At 46.1% G+C, this 24,272-nt stretch overlaps 1 protein-coding gene across 2 annotated transcripts in view; it reads left to right on the top strand.

Annotated features, from left to right (window-relative positions):
- LARP4 (La ribonucleoprotein 4) overlaps nt 1-24,272 on the top strand; it is a 339,680-nt gene that overhangs the window by 155,331 nt on the left and 160,077 nt on the right. For both annotated transcript variants that reach the window (XM_069230867.1, XM_069230868.1), the window contains one exon: nt 10,556-10,604. In XM_069230867.1, coding sequence (XP_069086968.1) covers nt 10,556-10,604 — 49 coding nt within the window. The remainder of the gene's footprint in view (nt 1-10,555; nt 10,605-24,272) is intronic.

Genomic DNA, 24,272 nt, shown 5'->3' with positions numbered 1-24,272 from the left:
CTCCAAGTCCACAAAGAATTCAAAATTTCAACAAGATCATACAGCGCATGTATCCAACACAAACAATACAAGCAAAGATATTACAACTCCTAGGCATGATGTCTTCATGCATAGCCATTGTCCCGAACGCAAGACTACACATGAGGCCCTTACAACAGTGCCTAGCATCACAATGGTCACAAGCACAGGGTCACCTTCTAGATCTGGTGTTGATAGACCGCCAAACTTACCTCTCGCTTCTATGGTGGAACAGTATAAAGTTAAACAAAGGGCGGCCATTCCAAGACCCAGTGCCACAATACGTAATAACAGATGCTTCCATGACAGGGTGGGGAGCACACCTCGATCAACACAGCATACAAGGACAATGGAACGTACATCAAACAAAACTGCATATAAATCACCTAGAAATGCTAGCAGTTTTTCAAGCATTAAGGGCTTTCCAACCAATTATAACTCACAAATACATTCTTGTCAAAACAGACAACCTGACAACAATGTATTATCTAAACAAACGGGGGGGACACACAACGCAGTTGAGCCTTCTAGCACAGAAGATATGGCGATGGGCAATTCACAACCACATTCGCCTAATAGCGCAGTTTATTCCAGGGATCCAGAATCAACTTGCAGACAATCTCTCTTGAGATCACCAACAAGTCCACGAATGGGAAATTCACCCCCAAATTCTAAACACTTACTTCAGACTCTGGGGAACACCTCAAATAGACTTGTTTGCAACAAGAGAGAACGCAAAATGCCAAAACTTCGCATCCAGATACCCACACAGGCAGTCCCAAGGCAATGCCCTATGGATGAACTGGTCAGGGATATTTGCCTACGCTTTTCCTCCTCTCCCTCTCCTTCCTTATCTGGTAAACAAATTGAGTCAAAACAAACTCAAACTCATTTTAATAGCACCAACTTGGGCAAGGCAACCCTGGTACACAACACTGCTAGACCTATCAGTAGTACCCCACATCAAATTGCCCAACAGGCCGGATCTGTTAACACAACACAACACAACCAACAGATCAGACATCCAGATCCAGCATCGCTGAATCTAGCAATCTGGCTCCTGAAATCCTAGAATTCGGACACTTACAACTTACCCAAGAATGTATGGAAGTCCTAAAGCAAGCCAGAAGGCCGTCCACTAGGCACTGCTATGCAAGTAAATGGAAGAGGTTTGTCTGCTACTGCCATCATAATCAGATCCAACCTTTACACGCAACTCCAAAGGATGTAGTGGGTTACTTGCTTCACTTAGAAAAATCTAACCTAGCCTTCTCTTCCATTAAAATACACCTTGCGGCAATATCTGCATACCTGCAGACTACCTATTCAACTTCCCTATATAGGATACCAGTCATTAAATCATTCATGGAAGGCCTTAAAAGAATTATACCACCAAGAACACCACCCGTTCCTTCATGGAACTTAAATGTTGTCTTAACAAGACTCATGGGTCCACCTTTTGAACCCATGCACTCTTGCGAAATACAGTTCCTAACCTGGAAGGTTACATTTCTCATCGCCATTACATCTCTAAGAAGAGTAAGCGAAATTCAGGCGTTTACAATACAAGAACCTTTTATACAACTACACAAAAATAGTTGTCCTAAGGACTAATCCTAAATTTTTACCAAAGGTTATTTCACCGTTCCACCTAAATCAAACAGTGGAACTACCAGTGTTCTTCCCACAGCCAGATTCCGTAGCAGAGAGGGCACTACATACATTAGATGTCAAAAGAGCATTAATGTACTACATTGACAGAAAGAAAAACATCAGAAAGACTAAACAACTATTTATTGCATTCCAAAAACCTCATGCAGGAAACCCAATATCAAAACAAGGTATAGCCAGCTGGATAGTTAAATGCATCCAAATCTGCTACCTTAAAGCAAAACGACAACTGCCCATTACACCAAGGGCACACTCAACCAGAAAAAAAGGTTCTACCATGGCCTTTCTAGGAAACATCCCAATGCAAGAAATATGTAAGGCAGCCACATGGTCTACGCCACACACGTTCACCAAGCACTACTGTGTAGACGTGCTATCCGCACAGCAAGCCACAGTAGGTCAAGCCGTGTTAAGAACATTATTTCAAACCACTTCCATTCCTACAGGCTGAGCCACCGCTTTTGGGGAGATAACTGCTTACTAGTCTATGCAGAACATGTGTATCTACAGCGACAGATGCCATCGAACTGAAAATGTCACTTACCCAGTGTACATCTGTTCGTGGCATCAGTCGCTGGAGATTCACATGTGCCCACCCACCTCCCCGGGAGCCTGTAGCAGTTCGGAAGTTAGCTTCAACTTTGTACATTTGTATATATATTATTTTAACCTTAAATAGGTACATACTTAGTCACTCCATTGCATGGGCACTATTACTACAACACAACTCCTACCTCACCCTCTGTGGGGAAAACAATCGAAGATGGAGTCGACGCCCATGCGCAATGGAGACAGAAGGAGGAGTCACTCGGTCCCGTGACTCGAAAGACTTCTTCGAAGAAAACAACTTGTAACACTCCGACCCAACACCAGATGGCGAGCTATGCAGAACATGTGAATCTCCAGCGACTGATGCCACGAACAGATGTACACTGGGTAAGTGACATTTTCATTTTCTATACAAAAACCTATTGGCCTGGAATTGTCTGAGTGTGTGTTCCTCATTTATTGCTTGTGTATGTACAACAAATGCTTAACACTACTCCTTTGATAAGCCTACTGCTCGACCACACTACCACAAAATAGAGCATTAGAATTATCTTTTTGCCACTATCTTACCTCTAAGGGGAACACTTGGACTCTGTGCATACTATTCCTTACTTTGAAATAGTGCATACAGAGCCAACTTCCTACAACACACAAAGGGCAATTGCCACTCCAAGCCCACAAAGGGTCCAAGCGTTCCAAAATATAACATCAAGCATACAGTCAAACCAACACTACCCAGTAAGGTTTGTAATGAAACTTCTAGGCATGATGTCTTCATGCATAGCCATTGTCCCAAATGCAAGATTACACATGCGGCCCTCGCAACAGTGCCTAGCAAAACAATGGACACAAGCACAGGGTCAACTCCAAGATCTAGTGTTGCTAGACCGCCAAACACACTTCTAGCTTCAATGGTGGAACCCTATAAATTTAAACAAAGGGCGGCCATTCCAAGACCCAGTGCCTCATGCTGTTATCACAACAGATGCTTCCATGATAGGGTGGGGAGCACACCTCAACAAACACAGCATACAGGGTCAATGGGACAATCAACAAAAACAACTTCACAAAAATCATTTAGAACTGTTGGCAGTGTTTCTAGCATGAAAAGCATTTCAACCACTGATAGCCCTCAAACACATTCTTGTCAAAACCGACAACATGACAACAATGTATTATCTCAACAAACAACGGGGGACACACTCGTCACAACTGTCTCTTAGCACAAAAGATTTGGCATTGGGCAATTCGCAATCACATTCGCCCGATAGCACAATACATACCAGGCATTCAGAACCAGTTAGCCGACAATCTCAGTCGAGGTCACCAGCAAACTCCCGAATGGGAAATTCATCCCCAGATCCTACAGGATCACTTCCTCCACTGGGGAACACCAAACATAGACCTATTCGCAACAAAAAACGCAAAATGACAAAACTTCGCGTCCAGGTACCCACACCCTCCAAGGGCAATGCACTATGGATCAGTTGGTCAGGGATATTTGCTTACGCTTTTACCCCCCTCTCCCACTCATTCCGTATCTGGTCAACAAACTAAGTAAAAACAAACTCAAACTACTACTCATAGCACCAACCTGGGCTCGCCAACCGTGGTACACAACACTGTTGGACTTATCAGTAGTACCTCACATAAAATTACCAAACATTCCAGATCTGTTAACACAACACAAACAACAGATCAGACACCCCAGTCCAGCATCGCTCAATCTAGCAATCTGGCTCCTGAAGTCTTAGAATTCGGACATTTAAACCTTACACAAGAGTGTATGGAGGTCATTAAACAAGCTAGAAAGCCTACAACAAGACATTGTTGCACAAACAAATGGAAAAGATTTCTTTGCTACTGCCACACTAATCACATTCAACCACTACTTGCCTCCACAAAGGACATTGTAAGCTACTTATTACACTTACAAAAGTCTAATCTAGCATTCTCTTCCATTAAAATACATCTCACTGCAATATCTGCCTATCTGCAGATTACATATACAACATCGCTTTTTAGAATCCCAGTCATTAAAGCTTTTATGGAGCGACTAAAAAGAATCATACCCCCAAGGACACCACCAGTACCTTTGTGGAACCTTAATATTGTATTAACACAACTCATGGGACCACCATTCAAACCCATGCACTCTTGTGAAATACAATACTTAGATATTAGAAAGGCTATGTTCCAAGTTATCACATCACTTAGAGTAAGTGAGATACTAGCATTTACTATCCAAGAACTGTAAAGAAATGGCTCCCTGTTGCAGTTACCCCCCACTTTTTGCCTGGTACTGATGCTGACTTGACTGAGAAGTGTGCTGGGACCCTGCTAACCAGGCCCCAGCACCAGTGTTCTTTCATCTAAAATGTACCATTGTCTCCACAATTGGCACAAACCCTAGCACCCACGTAAGTCCCTTGTAACTGGTACCCCTGGTACCAAGGGCCCTGATGCCAGGGAAGGTCTCTAAGGGCTGCAGCATGTCTTATGCCACCCTAGGGACCCCTCACTCAGCACAGACACACTGCGTGCCAGCTTGTGTGTGCTGGTGGGGAGAAAATGACTACGTCGACATGGCACTCCCCTCAGGGTGCCATGCCAACCTCACACTGCCTGTGGCATAGGTAAGTCACCCCTCTAGCAGGCCTTACAGCCCTAAGGCAGGGTGCACTATACCACAGGTGAGGGCATAGGTGCATGAGCACTATGCCCCTACAGTGTCTAAGCAAAACCTTAGACATTGTAAGTACAGGTTAGCCATAAGAGAATATGGTCTGGGAGTCTGTCAAAAACAAACTCCACAGCTCCATAATGGCTACACTGAATACTGGGAAGTTTGGTACCAAACTTCTCAGAATAATAAACCCACACTGATGCCAGTGTTGGATTTATTAAAAAAATGCACACAGAGGGCATCTTAGAGCTGCCCCCTGTATTTTACCCAATTGTTTAGTGCAGGACTGACTGGTCTGTGCCAGCCTGCTGCTGAGAGACGAGTTTCTGACCTCATGCAGTGAGAGCCTTTGTGCTCTCTGAGGACAGAAACAAAGCCTGCTCTGGGTGGAGGTGCTTCACACCTCCCCTCTGCAGGAACTGTAACACCTAGCAGTGAGCTTCAAAGGCTCAAGCTTCGTGTTACAATGCCCCAGGGCACTCCAGCTAGTGGAGATGCCCGCCCCCTGGACACAGCCCCCACTTTTGGCGGCAAGTCCAGGAGACATAATGAGAAAAACAAGGAGTCGTCACTGGCCAGTCAGGACAGCCCCTAAGGTGTCCTGAGCTGAGGTGACTGACTTTTAGAAATCATCCATCTTGCAGATGGAGGATTCCCCAATAGGGATAGGATTGTGACCCCCCTCCCCTTGTGAGTAGGCACAAAGAGGGTGCACCCACCCTCAGGGCTAATAGCCATTGGCTACTAACCCCCCAGACCTAAACACGCCCTTAAATTTAGTATTTAAGGGCTTCCCTGAACCTAAAGATTTAGATTCCTGAAACTACAAGAAGAAGAGGACTGCTGAGCTGAAAGACCCCTGCAGAAGAAGAAAAGAAGACACCAACTGCTTTGGCCCCAGTCCTACCGGCCTGTCTCCTGCCTTCCAAAGAAACCTGCTCCAGCGACGCTTTCCAAAGGACCAGCGACCTCTGAATCCTCAGAGGACTGCCCTGCTTCAAGAAAGACAAGAAACTCCCGAGGACAGCGGCCCTGCTCCAAAAAGACTGCAACTTTGTTTCAAAGGAGCAGATTTAAAGACCCCTGCAACTCCCCGCAAGAAGCGTCAGACTTGCAACACTGCACTCGGCGACCCCGACTTGACTGGTGGAGAACCTACACCTCAGGGAGGACCCTCCAGCGACTCCAAGACCGTGAGTAAACAAAGTTGTCCCCCCTGAGCCCCCACAGCGACGCCTGCAGAGGGAATTCCGAGGCTCCCCCTGACCGCGACTGCCTGAACTCTAATTTCCCGACGGCTGGAAAGGACCCTGCACCCGCAGCCCCCAGCACCTGAAGGATCGGAACTCCAGTGCAGGAGTGACCCCCAGGAGGCCCTCTCCCTTGCCCAGGTGGTGGCTACCCCGAGGAGCCCCCCCCCCCCCCCTTGCCTGCCTGCACCGCTGAAGAGACCCCTTGGTCTCTCATTGAAAACCATTGAAAACCCGACGCGTGTTTGCACACTGCACCCGGCCGCCCCCGCGCTGCTGAGGGTGTACTTTTTGTGCTGACTTGTGTCCCCCCGGTGCCCTACAAAACCCCCCTGGTCTGCCCTCCGAAGACGCGGGTACTTACCTGCTGGCAGACTGGTACCAGGGCACCCCCTTCTCTCCATTGAAGCCTATGCGTTTTGGGCACCACTTTGAACTCTGCACCTGACCGGCCCTGAGCTGCTGGTGTGGTAACTTTGGGGTTGCTCTGAACCCCCAACGGTGGGCTACCTTGGACCCAAACCTGAAACTTGTAAGTGATTTACTTACCTGCTAAAACTAACAATAACTTACCTCCCCCAGGAACTGTGAAAAGTATATATGCTACTGTAATTATGCAAAGTTCCTAAAGTACTTACCTGCAATACCTTTCAAATGAGCTATTACATGTAGAATTTGAACCTGTGGTTCTTAAAATAAACTAAGAAAAGATATTTTTCTATAACAAAAACCTATTGGCCTGGAATTGTTTCTGAGTGTGTGTTCCTCATTTATTGCCTGTATGTACAACAAATGCTTAACACTACTCCTTTGATAAGCCTACTGCTCGACCACACTTCCACAAAATAGAGCATTAGTATTACCTCTTTTTGCCACTATCTTACCTCTTTTTGCCACTATCTTACCTCTAAGGGGAACCCTTGGACTCTGTGCATGCTATTCCTTACTTTGAAATAGCACATACAGAGCCAACTTCCTACAAGAACCCTTTATACAAATACATAGTGGTTCTCCGTACAAATCCCAATTTCTTACCAAAGGTCATATCACCATTCCACCTAAACCAAACTGTGGAACTCCCAGTCTTCTTTCCGTAACCAGACTCAGTAGCCGAAAGAGCCTTGCATACATTAGACATAAAAAGAGAACTAATGTATTACATTGACAGAACAAAACATTTTCGTGAAACAAAACAATTGTTTGTAGCCTTCCAAAAACCTCATGCAGGTAATCCTATATCCAAACAAGGCATCGCCAGATGGATAGTTAAATTTATTCAAACTTGCTATATTAAAGCAAAAAGAGATTTACTTATTGCACCAAGAGCACATTCCACTAGGAAGAAAGGCGCCACAATGGCTTTTCTTGGGAATATACCTATAATAGAAATTTGTAAGGCAGCCACCTGGTCTACGCCTCATACATTCACTAAGCATTACTGTGTAGATGTGTTAGCAACACAACAAGCCACAGTAGGACAGGCTGTATTAAGAACATTATTTCAAACAACTTAAACTCCTACAGGCTAAACCACTGCTTTTTGGGCAGATTACTGCTTAATAGTCTATGCACAGCATGTGTATCTGCAGCTACACATGCCATCGAACGGAAAATGTCACGTACCCAGTGTACATCTGTTCGTGGCATGAGACGCTGCAGATTCACATGCGCCCTCCCACCTCCCCGGGAGCCTGTAGCCGTTATTAGTTGAATGAAAATTGTAAATTTGTAAATAAATATTCTTTTGATACACACTATGTACATACGTACCTACTCCATTGCATGGGCACATCTAGTATACTCACAACTCCTACCTCACCCTCTGCGGGGAAAACAATCTAAGATGGAGTCGACGGCCATGCGCAATGGAGCCGAAAGGGAGGAGTCCCTCGGTCTCGTGACTCAGACTTCTTCGAAGAAAAACAACTTGTAACACTCCGAGCCCAACACTAGATGGCAGGATAATGCACAGCATGTGAATCTGCAGCGTCTCATGCCACAAACAGATGTACACTGGGTAAGTGACATTTTCCATATACATTGCATGGACATCTTTTCTTTAGTATATATCTACATATATACTTGTACGCTCTTTACTTCACCCTCCTGCCGGAAAACAATCTAACAAAGTAATCAGTGCCCATGCGCACTATTCTCGAGAGGAGTCACTCGATCTTGTGACTCTAACCTTTTTCAAAGAAAAACTTGTAACACTCCGAGCCCAACACTAGATGGCACTTATGCAAAGCATGTGAATCTATAGCACTACATGCCACAAACAGATGTCTGAGTAAGTAGATATATACACACACGCACCTACCTTTACTTAAGATGACTTAAAGGCCTTCCATGGCCCTAGTCCCTTTGACCTATCATGATCTTTTTCTCAGCCTTATGTTTGTTAGCATTGTTTAGCTTTGAGGTTAAAACACATAAAATATAGTACAGCTTTGGGAATAAGGTTGTCTGTGCAGCCATATCGTTGTGTGGGTGTCCAATACAATTGTTTAGGAAAAAGGGGTTTCAAAAATTTCAGGTGAATGACTTGCGTGTTAATTGTGCAATCAGTATTAAAATCCAGAGTGGAGTAAGGGAGGGAACAGAAATATTTTGTAGTGCCAATGCCCATTGTTTAACGCTGCTTTTGGATTGCTTATGTGTGAGTATCTCAAGGCTGTTTACTGGGTTGTGGTGTGAAAATCTTTAGCCTTTGTACTTTGACTTGTGAAATGGCTGTTCAGACCAGTTTGTACTATTGAGATCCAGATACATTTTCCTATATTGCAGTATCTCCACTGAGAGCCTTATTACTTAAAACAATGTCAAATTTAACATATATGACCTAGGCCCACCATATATGTATTGAGTTACTTTGCCTGTTTGCAGTTTGAGATATTGTTTGACATCTGTTTAGAGCAGTAGATCATTCAGTAGATAATTCTAAGTCGGTTGCCTTCTGGATTGTCTTCAGGACCTAGATAAATAAGATACATGGAATGATGTTTTTAACTGTATACTCATCCCTAAAGGCCACGTAGAAATTGGTTGAAGTCACCTAGTTCTTTTGAACTGTCAGTTTGTTGGGATGGTAGAGCTCCATTTCTGTGCACTTTAACAGTCTCAGTAGGTAGTGAAGTCATGAAACTTATTTGGGCCATTAAAGCACAGAATTCGGATTAGATGGTTAATTCCCGTATTCACACCTGTTGGCTATTCAGCGTTGATCTTAATAAAGTTAAGTAAAATCAGTGTCATTGATCTCAAACTACGTTGCTTATTAAGTCTTAGTAATACAAGGATGCCTGATAATTCTAATAACCTGCTTGTTTAAATGAACTTCTGAACTTCAAGCAGTTAGTCTCTGATCTCTATATTAAATTTTTCCTAGTGTGCATATGTATTCTGCCTGTAGTTGTACTGTGCAGAACTTTAAAGCGCACACCGATTGTGGCCCAATGATGACCAAGTATCGCGCTTAGAGAGAACAGGGCACACCTTTGAATGTCTTGGCAACTCTTCCTTTCTCCCACCCATTTACTCTTTTCCCCTCAAATCTGTTCTTGTCCTTTTTTCTTCTGCCTAGACTGAGATTGTTTGTCCTTCTCTGTGATTGGCAAGATTATGAGATCTGAGGGCTACACCTTTCTTTCTTGACTAGTCTGTGCACAGGATTCCTTTTAAGATTTGTTAAAGGTATTATTGGCTTCTAAGCACATTGAGGCTGTCTGTTTCCCTCTTGAACTTTTTGTGTAGATGTGTTACAGGTTTTGGTGATAGCTCTTATATTGATGCTGTACAGAGATTAAGTAAAAACGGTACGTTTGCATTTCTAATTGTAATATAAGGCTGATTTTGTTATGATGCTTTTTTGCAGTCTTTTAAAAATCCCTAACTGGAATCCTTAAAGACCGCATTTTGTACTTTGTCCAAATTGTGGTGCGTGAGGTAAGTTGGAGGGCCATTTGACTGCTAAAGCTAGCTTCCAGTGACTGTCAACGCAGTTAGATTTAAGGCATTCCCAGCCTTGTGATTTTAGCAATAGTTGGCACCGTTCCTTCTATTTTGTATTATGTTCAGAATACTTTGTGCTGATACATGGTTTTGTAGAAACCGCTGTTTACCTTCTAACTTACTATTATGTATAACTTACAGTAGAGAAAAATAGCATAAATATTTCAAAACCAGACTGGCTCCTTTTAACCTACATTGTTCTAGCTGGGTCATATTTTCAAACTTCTAAAGCTTCAGGTTAGTAGTGTTCCATTACATAGTTTAAAGCAGTGCACACTGATAAATATCTTAAGATAGGAAATGCTAATATATTCATAACTTTTTTTATTTAAAAATTTACTAATACCAGTTTTTTGTTTTTTTTGTTAAGGAGAAACATTTACAGAGGAAGGAGAAGAAGAGAAGATGAGCGAATCACAGTGAGTGTTATATTGCAGATTCAAACATGATTACACATTAAACAAGCATTTGCAATTCAGAAGGGCTCACATTTTCTTGAGTTAGAGCTATTGGTATTGTACTTTCAGAACTGGACTTTTCTTGCCACATAAATTGGTCGACCCTGCCTCATAATTTCGTCTTTTCCTGCCATGTATTGGTGGTCACTGACAGCAGAAGTCACAAGCCCTTGAGGAGAGACGAGAAGATGACTGCGCTACCTCAAGTTGTGTTAATGTCTGAACAGAAATTGGAAAATAAGGCTGGAAAAGTATTTTCTGTTTAACAGAATGAAAAGTCTGGCAGGTGTTCTTGTCTGGCATTTCAACAATGCTCTAATGAAGCTGACAATAACAAAGCAGCCTGAAAAGATTTATGGCCCCAATAAAGGAGATAAGCAATGCCCTGTGTGCCAAAGTCTGCCCTGGAGAGAGAGACTCCAGGTGTGAGGCTGCAAGTTTCACATCATTGCTTCTAGGTTTAGCTGCATCTACGAGAAAGTGCATATTGTGGCTTCTGTGAGCAGTGGGCTAAATGTTTAGGCACTGGGCGTTTCTCTTGTAAAATAAGCTTCTTTTAATGTTACATAAATGTGCACAAAAACCTACAGAGAAATTAACACGCTTAAGCACCAAAGAATTTCTCTTGAAAAAATAAGCTTACTTCAAAATTAAATCAACATGCGCGCTGGGCTGATTTGAAAGAACATTATTCAACTGACATTTGGCATTTGAATTTAAAAAAAACAAAGCCTAAGAGCTACCTTTTATTAAAGATTTGAAGGTGAAGCAAATCTTTCCAGGAGCCAGAGGTAAATGAAGACAGCACTGGAATAAAGCCAAAACAAATTTCTGGGACATGGGAGGAGGTAGGAGGAACAGGATGGTGCAATAAAATGTGGGCAGCTACCAGCCTAAAACAACCACAGTGAAAAGGGAGCAACAAAAAATAACGAAAGAAAAAACGCAGCACCAGATAAAGAAACCAAAGTGGAATAATACAATAGTTATATTTGGTCTGTCGCGTGGTCTCTCATTATCCTGAGACTACTGGATTTTGAGCGGCAAGATCGTTCCCAGTGCGGGGGACTAAGTCTGACCCACGGAGACGGACCCTTGTAACTCTAAATCCGGGTTTTGCTCCGGCTAATTAGCAGTGCCTCATCTCTCCCAAAAGGAAGACACAATTGGGCAGCCGAGCGCATGACATCTTAGTACTTCCCAGGGAAGTCGTGGTCACTCAGGTCACAACCGATTCTCTCATACATAGTTCGGTCTCATATAGAAATGACAAAGGCAGTTTAAGTTTTAAAGATTGCTATGTAAAATGCAGTCGTTTTATTAAACCAAAGCGTGAGCTGTAATAACCAGAACTACACAACACAGTAGGATTAAAATAGTAACGATGAGAGTGAAGCACAAGAATAAGGTTATCATAGTGCAACTAGATTAGGTTCTCTCTAAGTTATATTCTGAGCACAGCATGTAAAGCTCTAAGCCTGCCTTTCAGGTTCCCCCGGGAGGACATCAACCCTCATACCTGAGCAAAGGCCTGTAATCTGCATCAGCATCTGCAACGGGCAGTCAGCATCTAGTTGTAGGTTTCTGGTCGGAATCTCCCTCTGACCTGTAATAGGACTAGAAGTAACACGCAGATGTTCTAAGAAAATGTCCCTACGTAAGGATGCGTATTTTCTACGAACACTAGAAACTAAACGTTCGATGGCATCTGTCGCTGTAGATACGCATGTTCTGCAATAGCTCGCCATCTGGTGTTGGGCCGGAGTGTTACAAGTTGTTTTTCTTCGAAGAAGTCTTTCGAGTCACGGGACCGAGTGACTCCTCCTTTTGTCTCCATTGCGCATGGGCGTCGACTCTATCCTCGATTGTTTTTTTTCCGCCATCGGGTTCGGACGTGTTCCTGTCGCTCCGAGTTTCGGAACGGAAAATTAGCTAATTTCGGAAGATTTTCGTCGGTATTGTTGCGTTCGGGATCGGCGTACTTACATTCAACACCGCATCGAAGATCGAAGAGCTCCGGTGCCCTTCGGGGTAGTTTTTCGATCCTCCGTCGGGGCCTGGTCGGCCCGACCGCGTGCTGAAGAACGCCGATGGAACGGACCCCGTTTCGTTTCTGCCCCAAATGCCACAATAAATACCCCTACACAGACCAACACTTGGTCTGCAACCTGTGCCTGTCACCTGAGCACAGCGAAGACACCTGCGAGGCCTGTCGTGCGTTCCGGTCCCGAAAAACACTCCGAGACCGTCGAGCCAGAAGACTTCAGATGGCGTCCGCACCGACAGCCCAACGGGAGTTCGAGGAACAGGAAGAGGAAGGTACCTTCTCGATCCAAGACTCAGACTCCGAAGGATTCGACGATACACAAACCGTGAGTAAGACGTCGAAAACCACACAGAGAAACATTTACAAGGCCCAGGGGACGCCACTGCCACCAGGCCATGGCTCGACCCATAAATTCGGTGACCGACCGTCGGCACCGAAAAAGGCCCAAACAGTGCCGAGGTCGTCCGACTCCGGTCGAGACACCGGCACGCAGCCTTCTCGGGACCGAGAAAGTGCTGGAGACAAGCCTCGACACCGTGATGCCGGTGCGGACACGGCTCGACGCCGAGACAGCGGCACCGAAACAGATCGACGCCGAGAGGTTTCGGCCCCGAAAAGGAAAAAAGTCACCTCGGAGCCGAAAAAACACGCAGACAAAGTTTCGATGCCGAAACAAACTGCAAGCGACCCAGCTTCAGGCTCTTATACAGAAGAGCACTCGCTAACCTCCCAAATGCAGAAGCATAGGTTTGAGGAAGAGCTACAAGCAACTGATGTGGACCATACGCAAAAGCGTATCTTCATTCAGCAGGGGACAGGAAAAATAAGCACCCTTCCCCCCATTAGGAGAAAGAGGAGGTTGGAGTTCCAGACGGAACAAACACCACAACCAAAAGTGGTGAAAAGAGTTACACCACCACCCTCTCCTCCGCCCGTGATTGACGTTTCACCAGCACAAACTCCATCACACTCCCCAGCTCACACCACCATGAGCCAGGGTGACCAAGATCAGGACGCATGGGACCTATACGACGCCCCAGTGTCAGATAACAGTCCGGAGGCATACCCTACGAAGCCATCTCCACCAGAAGACAGCACCGCGTACTCTCAAGTGGTGGCTAGAGCAGCACAATTTCACCACGTAAGCCTCCACTCAGAACAGGTCGAGGATGATTTCTTATTCAACACACTCTCCTCCACCCACAGCTCATACCAAAGCCTGCCTATGCTCCCTGGTATGCTCCGGCACGCAAAAGACATCTTTAAGGAGCCGGTTAAAAGTAGGGCAATCACACCAAGGGTAGAAAAAAAGTATAAGCCACCTCCTATGGACCCGGTTTTCATCACTACACAGCTGCCACCAGACTCTGTCGTTGTAGGAGCAGCTAGGAAAAGGGCCAACTCTCACACATCTGGAGATGCACCACCCCCAGATAAAGAAAGCCGCAAGTTTGATGCAGCTGGTAAAAGAGTCGCAGCACAAGCTGCAAACCAGTGGCGCATCGCGAACTCCCAGGCACTACTTGCGCGCTATGACAGAGCCCACTGGGACGAGATGCAACATCTCATTGAACATCTGCCCAAGGACTTACAAAATAGGGCAAAACAAGTGGTTGAGGAGGGACAGGCCATCTCCAACAACCAGATCCGCTCCTCCATGGACGCTGCAGATACAGCTGCACGGACAATTAATACATCTGTAACTATCAGAAGGCATGCATGGCTCCGAACGTCTGGATTTAAACCAGAGATTCAACAAGCAGTTCTCAATATGCCTTTTAATGAAAAAGAACTGTTCGGTCCAGAAGTGGACACAGCGATTGAGAAACTCAAAAAAGATACGGACACTGCCAAAGCCATGGGCGCACTCTACTCCCCGCAGAGCAGAGGGAATTACAGCACATTCCGTAAAACGCCCTTTCGAGGGGGGTTTCGGGGTCAAAGCACACAAGCCAGCACCTCACAAGCCACACCGTCCAGTTACCAGGGACAGTATAGAGGAGGTTTTCGGGGACAATATAGAGGAGGGCAATTCCCTAGAAATAGAGGAAGATTTCAGAGCCCCAAAACCCCTACTACTAAACAGTGACTCACATGTCACTCACCCCCTCCACACAACACCAGTGGGGGGACGAATAGGTCATTATTACAAAGCATGGGAGAAGATCACTACAGACACTTGGGTTCTAGCAATTATCCAACATGGTTATTGCATAGAATTTCTACAATTCCCTCCAAACATACCACCAAAAGCACAAAATTTGACAACACACCATTCCAATCTCCTGGAGATAGAAGTGCAGGCACTATTGCAAAAAAATGCAATCGAATTAGTGCCAAACACACAAATAAACACAGGAGTTTACTCACTGTACTTTCTGATACCAAAGAAGGACAAAACACTGAGACCAATCCTAGACCTCAGAGTAGTGAACACTTTCATCAAATCAGACCACTTCCACATGGTCACACTACAAGAAGTATTGCCATTGCTAAAGCTGCACGACTACATGGCAACTTTAGACCTCAAGGATGCTTATTTCCATATACCAATACACCCATCGCACAGGAAATACCTAAGGTTTGTATTCAAAGGAATACATTACCAATTCAAGGTACTGCCTTGCGGATTAACAACCGCACCAAGAGTCTTTACCAAATGTCTAGCGGTAGTCGCAGCACACATAAGAAGGCAGCAGATACATGTGTTCCCATATCTAGACGACTGGCTAATCAAGGCCCATTCGTTAATAGAGTGCTCAAATCACACAAATCATATCATACAAACCCTCTTCAAACTAGGGTTCACCGTCAATTTCACAAAATCCAAAATTCTGCCACGCAAGGTACAACAATACCTGGGAGCCATAATAGACACATCAAAGGGAGTAGCCACTCCAAGTCCACAAAGAATTCAAAATTTCAACACCATCATACAACGCATGTATCCAACACAAAAGATACAAGCAAAGATGGTATTACAACTCCTAGGCATGATGTCATCATGCATAGCCATTGTCCCAAACGCAAGACTGCACATGAGGCCCTTACAACAATGCCTAGCATCACAGTGGTCTCAAGCACAGGGTCACCTTCTAGATCTGGTGTTAATAGACCGCCAAACTTACCTCTCGCTTCTGTGGTGGAACAACATAAATTTAAACAAGGGGCGGCCTTTCCAAGACCCAGTGCCACAATACGTAATAACAGATGCTTCCATGACAGGGTGGGGAGCACACCTCGATCAACACAGCATACAAGGACAATGGAACGTACATCAAACAAGACTGCATATCAATCACCTAGAACTTCTAGCAGTTTTTCAAGCACTAAAAGCTTTCCAACCAATAATAGTTCACAAATACATTCTCGTCAAAACAGACTAGATGACAACAATGTATTATCTAAACAAGCAGGGGGGGACGCACTCCACGCAGTTAAGCCTGCTAGCACAAAAAATTTGGCATTGGGCAATTCACAACCAAATTCGCCTAATTGCACAGTTTATACCAGGGATACAAAATCAACTCGCAGACAATCTCTCTCGAGATCACCAACAGGTCCACGAATGGGAAATTCACCCCCAAATTCTGAACACTTATTTCAAACTCTGGGGAACACCTCAGATAGACTTGTTTGCGACAAGGGAGAACGCAAAATGCCAAAACTTCGCATCCAGATACCCACACAAACAATCCCAAGGCAATGCCCTATGGATGAACTGGTCAGGGATATTTGCTTACGCTTTTCCTCCTCTCCCTCTCCTTCCTTACCTGGTAAACAAACTCAGTCAAAGCAAACTCAAACTCATATTGATAGCACCAACTTGGGCAAGGCAACCCTGGTACACAACACTGCTAGACCTATCAGTGGTACCCTGCATCAAATTGCCCAACAGGCCAGATCTGTTGACACAGCACAACCAAAAGATCAGACACCCAGATCCAGCATCGCTGAATCTAGCAATCTGGCTCCTGAAATCCTAGAATTCGGGCACTTACAACTTACCCAAGAATGTATGGAAGTCATAAAACAAGCAAGAAGGCCATCCACCAGGCACTGCTATGCAAGTAAATGGAAGAGGTTTGTTTGCTACTGCCATATTAATCAAATACAACCATTACACACAACTCCAGAACAGGTAGTGGGTTACTTGCTTCACTTACAAAAATCTAACCTAGCTTTCTCTTCCATTAAGATTCACCTTGCAGCAATATCTGCATACCTGCAAACTACCTATTCAACTTCCCTATATAAAATACCAGTCATTAAAGCATTCATGGAGGGCCTTAGGAGAATTATACCACCAAGAACACTACCTGTTCCTTCATGGAACCTAAATGTTGTCCTAACTAGACTTATGGGTCCACCTTTTGAACCCATGCACTCCTGCGACATACAGTTCCTAACCTGGAAGGTGGCATTTCTCATCGCCATTACTTCCCTAAGAAGAGTAAGCGAGATTCAGGCGTTTACTATACAGGAACCTTTTATACAACTACACAAAAATAAAGTCGTCCTAAGGACCAATCCTAAATTTTTGCCAAAGGTTATTTCACCGTTCCATCTCAATCAAACAGTGGAACTTCCAGTGTTCTTTCCACAGCCAGATACCGTAGCTGAAAGGGCACTACATACATTAGATGTCAAAAGAGCATTAATGTATTACATTGACAGAACAAAAAACATCAGAAAAACTAAACAACTCTTTATTGCATTTCAAAAACCTCACGCAGGAAACCCAATTTCAAAACAAGGTATAGCCAGATGGATAGTTAAATGCATCCAAATCTGCTACCTTAAAGCTAAACGACAGCTGCCCATTACACCAAGGGCACACTCAACCAGAAAGAAAGGTGCTACCATGGCCTTTCTAGGAAACATCCCAATGCAAGAAATATGTAAGGCAGCCACATGGTCTACGCCTCACACATTCACCAAGCACTACTGTGTAGACGTGTTATCCGCACAACAAGCCACAGTAGGTCAAGCCGTATTAAGGACATTATTTCAGACTACTTCCACTCCTACAGGCTGATCCACCGCTTTTGGGGAAATAACTGCTTACTAGTCTATGCAGAACATGCGTATCTACAGCGACAGATGCCATCGAACTGAAAATGTCACTTACCCAGTGTACATCTGTTCGTGGCATCAGTCGCAGTAGATTCGCATGTGCCCACCCGCCTCCCCGGGAGCCTGTAGCAGTTTGGAAGTTACCTTCAATTATTTCTATATGTATCATCTCAACCTTAAATAGGTGCATACTTAGTCACTCCATTGCATGGGCACTATTACTACAATTCAACTCCTACCTCACCCTCTGCGGGGAAAAACAATCGAGGATAGAGTCGACGCCCATGCGCAATGGAGACAAAAGGAGGAGTCACTCGGTCCCGTGACTCGAAAGACTTCTTCGAAGAAAAACAACTTGTAACACTCCGGCCCAACACCAGATGGCGAGCTATTGCAGAACATGCGAATCTACTGCGACTGATGCCACGAACAGATGTACACTGGGTAAGTGACATTTTCATTCTACCACGTGTACCGGCAATGTACCAGACTGTAGCCTTGACTGAAGCACAGGGTGAGCAAGAATGCATTGTTTGAGAACACAGTGCCGAACTAAGCTAAACAGTGTGATAGAAAGAAATAAAAACAAGACTGTAAAACTGGTTATTGTAAAATAACAGTGCAAGGCTGAATAAAATGTATCTAGGGAAAAGTGCACAGAGGCCTAATATGTTAACCTAACGTGCATGAAGCTATATTAAAAATGGCTACACTACAGGTCATCATATGACCACCTAGCCCCACCCTGGTAGGACAGTGCCACCTGTGCGGACTCAACCTCACCATTAAAAGAACAGGAGGGAGTGCGCAAACTCAATATGTCTGGAAGAATATGGGATCCAGCTATACTAGGTGTAGGAAGTTGGCTCTGTATGTACTATTTCAAAGTAAGAAATAGCATGCACAGAGTCCAAGGGTTCCCCTTAGAGGTAATATAGTGGCAAAAAGAGATAATTCTAATGCTCTATTTTGTGGTAGTGTGGTCGAACAGTAGGCTTATCAGAGGTGTAAGGAAATGCCTCCTTGGCATGGTTACCCCCTGACTTTTTGCCTTTGCTGATGCTATGTTTTGATTTGAAAGTGTGCTGAGGCCTGTTAACCAGGCCCCAGCACCAGTGTTCTTTCCCTAACCTGTACTTTTGTTTTACACAATTGGCACACCCTGGCATCCAGGTAAGTCCCTTGTAACTGGTACCCCTGGTACCAAGGGCCCTGATGCCAGGGAAGGTCTCCAAGGGCTGCAGCATAGCTTATGCCACCCTGGGGACCCCTCACTCAGCACAGACACACTGCCAGCTGGTGTGTGCTAGTGGGGATAAAAAGACTAAATCGACATGGCACTCCCCTCAGGGTTCCATGCCAACCTCACACTGCCTATGCAGTAAAGATAAGTCACCCCTCTAGCAGGCCTTACAGCCCTAAGGCAGGCTGCACTATACCATAGGTGAGGGCACCAGTGCATGAGTACTGTGCCCCTACAGTGTCTAAGCAAAACCTTAGACATTGTAAGTGCAGGGTAGCCATAAGAGTATATGGTCTGGGAGTCTGTCAAACACGAACTCCACAGCACCATAATGGCTATACTGAAAACTGGGAAGTTTGGTATTGTAGGAAGTTGGCTCTGTATGTGGTATTTCAAAGTAAGGAATAGCATGCACAGAGTCCAAGGGTTCCCCTTAGAGGTAAAATAGTGGTAAAAAGAGATAATACTAATGCTCTATTTTGTGGTAGTGTGGTCGAGCAGTAGGCTTATCCAAGGAGTAGTGTTAAGCATTTGTTGTACATACACATAGACAATAAATGAGGTACACACACTCAGAGACAAATCCAGCCAATAGGTTTTGTTTATAGAAAAATATATTTTCTTAGTTTATTTTAAGAACCACAGGTTCAAATTTAACATGTAATATCTTGTTTGAAAGGTATTGCAGGTAAGTACATTAGGAACTTTGATTCATTTCAATTGCATGTATACTTTTCAAGTTATTCACAAATAGCTATTTAAAAAGTGGACACAGTGCAATTTTCACATTTCCTGGGGGAGGTAAGTTTTTGTTAGTTTTACCAGGTAAGTAAGACACTTACAGGGTTCAGTTCTTGGTCCAAGGTAGCCCACCGTTGGGGGTTCAGAGCAACCCCAAAGTCACCACACCAGCAGCTCAGGGCCGGTCAGGTGCAGAGTTCAAAGTGGTGCCCAAAACGCATAGGCTAGAATGGAGAGAAGGGGGTGCCCCGGTTCCGGTCTGCTTGCAGGTAAGTACCCACGTCTTCGGAGGGCAGACCAGGGGGTTTTTGTAGGGCACCGGGGGGGACACAAGCCCACACAGAAATTTCACCCTCAGCGGCGCGGGGGCGGCCGGGTGCAGTGTAGAAACAAGCGTCGGGTTCGCAATGTTAGTCTATGAGAGATCTCGGGATCTCTTCAGCGCTGCAGGCAGGCAAGGGGGGGGTTCCTCGGGGAAACCTCCACTTGGGCAAGGGAGAGGGACTCCTGGGGGTCACTTCTCCAGTGAAAGTCCGGTCCTTCAGGTCCTGGGGGCTGCAGGTGCAGGGTCTCTCCCAGGTGTCGGGACTTTGGATTCAAAGAGTCGCGGTCAGGGGAAGCCTCGGGATTCCCTCTGCAGGCGGCGCTGTGGGGGCTCAGGGGGGACAGGTTTTGGTACTCACAGTATCAGAGTAGTCCTGGGGTCCCTCCTGAGGTGTTGGATCTCCACCAGCCGAGTCGGGGTCGCCGGGTGCAGTGTCGCAAGTCTCACGCTTCTTGCGGGGAGCTTGCAGGGTTCTTTAAAGCTGCTGGAAACAAAGTTGCAGCTTTTCTTGGAGCAGGTCCGCTGTCCTCGGGGGTTTCTTGTCTTTTCGAAGCAGGGGCAGTCCTCAGAGGATGTCGAGGTCGCTGGTCCCTTTGGAAGGCGTCGCTGGAGCAGGATCTTTGGAAGGCAGGAGACAGGCCGGTGAGTTTCTGGAGCCAAGGCAGTTGTCGTCTTCTGGTCTTCCTCTGCAGGGGTTTTCAGCTAGGCAGTCCTTCTTCTTGTAGTTGCAGGAATCTAATTTTCTAGGGTTCAGGGTAGCCCTTAAATACTAAATTTAAGGGCGTGTTTAGGTCTGGGGGGTTAGTAGCCAATGGCTACTAGCCCTGAGGGTGGGTACACCCTCTTTGTGCCTCCTCCCAAGGGGAGGGGGGTCACAATCCTAACCCTATTGGGGGAATCCTCCATCTGCAAGATGGAGGATTTCTAAAAGTCAGAGTCACCTCAGCTCAGGACACCTTAGGGGCTGTCCTGACTGGCCAGTGACTCCTCCTTGTAGCTTTCTTTGTTCCCTCCAGCCTTGCCGCCAAAAGTGGGGGCCGTGGCCGGAGGGGGCGGGCAACTCCACTAAGCTGGAGTGCCCTGCTGGGCTGTGACAAAGGGGTGAGCCTTTGAGGCTCACCGCCAGGTGTCACAGCTCCTGCCTGGGGGAGGTGTTAGCATCTCCACCCAGTGCAGGCTTTGTTACTGGCCTCAGAGTGACAAAGGCACTCTCCCCATGGGGCCAGCAACATGTCTCTGGTGTGGCAGGCTGCTGGAACTAGTCAGCCTACACAGACAGTCGGTTAAGTTTCAGGGGGCACCTCTAAGGTGCCCTCTGGGGTGTGTTTTGCAATAAAATGTACACTGGCATCAGTGTGCATTTATTGTGCTGAGAAGTTTGATACCAAACTTCCCAGTTTTCAGTGTAGCCATTAAGGTGCTGTGGAGTTCGTGTTTGACAGACTCCCAGACCATATACTCTTATGGCTACCCTGCACTTACAATGTCTAAGGTTTTGTTTAGACACTGTAGGGGTACCATGCTCATGCACTGGTACCCTCACCTATGGTATAGTGCACCCTGCCTTAGGGCTGTAAGGCCTGCTAGAGGGGTGTCTTACCTATACTGCATAGGCAGTGAGAGGCTGGCATGGCACCCTGAGGGGAGTTGTAGGAAGTTTGGCTCTGTATGTGCTATTTCAAAGTAAGGAATAGCATGCACAGAGTCCAAGGGTTCCCCTTAGAGGTAAAATAGTGGTAAAAAGAGATAATACTAATGCTCTATTTTGTGGTAGTGTGGTCGAGCAGTAGGCTTATCCAAGGAGTAGTGTTAAGCATTTGTTGTACATACACATAGACAATAAATGAGGTACACACACTCAGAGACAAATCCAGCCAATAGGTTTTTATATAGAAAAATATCTTTTCTTAGTTTATTTTAAGAACCACAGGTTCAAATTCTACATGTAATACCTCATTCGAAAGGTATTGCAGGTAAGTACTTTAGGAACTTCAAATCATCAAAATCGCATGTATACTTTTCAAGTTATTGACAAATAGCTGTTTTAAAAGTGGACACTTAGTGCAATTTTCACAGTTCCTAGGGGAGGTAAGTTTTGATTAGTTTTACCAGGTAAGTAAGACACTTACAGGGTTCAGTTCTTGGTCCAAGGTAGCCCACCGTTGGGGGTTCAGAGCAACCCCAAAGTCACCACACCAGCAGCTCAGGGCCGGTCAGGTGCAGAGTTCAAAGCGGTGCCCAAAACACATAGGCTAGAATGGAGAGAAGGGGGTGCCCCGGTTCCGGTCTGCTTGCAGGTAAGTACCCGCGTCTTCGGAGGGCAGACCAGGGGGGTTTTGTAGGGCACCGGGGGGGACACGAGTCCACACAGAAATTTCACCCTCAGCGGCGCGGGGGCGGCCGGGTGCAGTGTAGAAACAAGCGTCGGGTTCGCAATGTTAGTCTATGAGAGATCTCGGGATCTCTTCAGCGCTGCAGGCAGGCAAGGGGGGGGTTCCTCGGGGAAACCTCCACTTGGGCAAGGGAGAGGGACTCCTGGGGGTCACTTCTCCAGTGAAAGTCCGGTCCTTCAGGTCCTGGGGGCTGCGGGTGCAGGGTCTCTCCCAGGCGTCGGGACTTTAGGTTCAAAGAGTCGCGGTCAGGGGAAGCCTCGGGATTCCCTCTGCAGGCGGCGCTGTGGGGGCTCAGGGGGGACAGGTTTTGGTACTCACAGTATCAGAGTAGTCCTGGGGTCCCTCCTGAGGTGTCGGGTCTCCACCAGCCGAGTCGGGGTCGCCGGGTGCAGTGTTGCAAGTCTCACGCTTCTTGCGGGGAGCTTGCAGGGTTCTTTAAAGCTGCTGGAAACAAAGTTGCAGCTTTTCTTGGAGCAGGTCCGCTGTCCTCGGGAGTTTCTTGTCTTTTCGAAGCAGGGGCAGTCCTCAGAGGATGTCGAGGTCGCTGGTCCCTTCGGAAGGCGTCGCTGGAGCAGGATCTTTGGAAGGCAGGAGACAGGCCGGTGAGTTTCTGGAGCCAAGGCAGTTGTCGTCTTCTGGTCTTCCGCTGCAGGGGTTTTCAGCTGGGCAGTCCTTCTTCTTGTTGCAGGAATCTAATTTTCTAGGGTTCAGGGTAGCCCTTAAATACTAAATTTAAGGGCGTGTTTAGGTCTGGGGGGTTAGTAGCCAATGGCTACTAGCCCTGAGGGTGGGTACACCCTCTTTGTGCCTCCTCCCAAGGGGAGGGGGTCACAATCCTAACCCTATTGGGGGAATCCTCCATCTGCAAGATGGAGGATTTCTAAAAGTTAGAGTCACTTCAGCTCAGGACACCTTAGGGGCTGTCCTGACTGGTCAGTGACTCCTCCTTGTTTTTCTCATTATTTTCTCCGGCCTTGCCGCCAAAAGTGGGGCCTGGCCGGAGGGGGCGGGCAACTCCACTAGCTGGAGTGTCCTGCTGGGTTGGCACAAAGGAGGTGAGCCTTTGAGGCTCACCGCCAGGTGTGACAATTCCTGCCTGGGAGAGGTGTTAGCATCTCCACCCAGTGCAGGCTTTGTTACTGGCCTCAGAGTGACAAAGGCACTCTCCCCGTGGGGCCAGCAACATGTCTCGGTTTGTGGCAGGCTGCTAAAACTAGTCAGCCTACACAGATAGTCGGTTAAGTTTCAGGGGGCACCTCTAAGGTGCCCTCTGTGGTGTATTTTACAATAAAATGTACACTGGCATCAGTGTGCATTTATTGTGCTGAGAAGTTTGATACCAAACTTCCCAGTTTTCAGTGTAGCCATTATGGTGCTGTGGAGTTCGTGTTTGACAGACTCCCAGACCATATACTCTTATGGCTACCCTGCACTTACAATGTCTAAGGTTTTGTTTAGACACTGTAGGGGTACCATGCTCATGCACTGGTACCCTCACCTATGGTATAGTGCACCCTGCCTTAGGGCTGTAAGGCCTGCTAGAGGGGTGTCTTACCTATACTGCATAGGCAGTGAGAGGCTGGCATGGCACCCTGAGGGGAGTGCCATGTCGACTTACTCGTTTTGTCCTCACTAGCACACACAAGCTGGTAAGCAGTGTGTCTGTGCTGAGTGAGAGGTCTCCAGGGTGGCATAAGACATGCTGCAGCCCTTAGAGACCTTCCTTGGCATCAGGGCCCTTGGTACTAGAAGTACCAGTTACAAGGGACTTATCTGGATGCCAGGGTCTGCCAATTGTGGATAC

The sequence above is a fragment of the Pleurodeles waltl genome, chromosome 4_2 (assembly GCF_031143425.1).
Source record: "Pleurodeles waltl isolate 20211129_DDA chromosome 4_2, aPleWal1.hap1.20221129, whole genome shotgun sequence".
Classification (NCBI taxonomy): domain Eukaryota; kingdom Metazoa; phylum Chordata; class Amphibia; order Caudata; family Salamandridae; genus Pleurodeles; species Pleurodeles waltl.
This window is presented reverse-complemented; position numbering and strand designations above follow the sequence as displayed.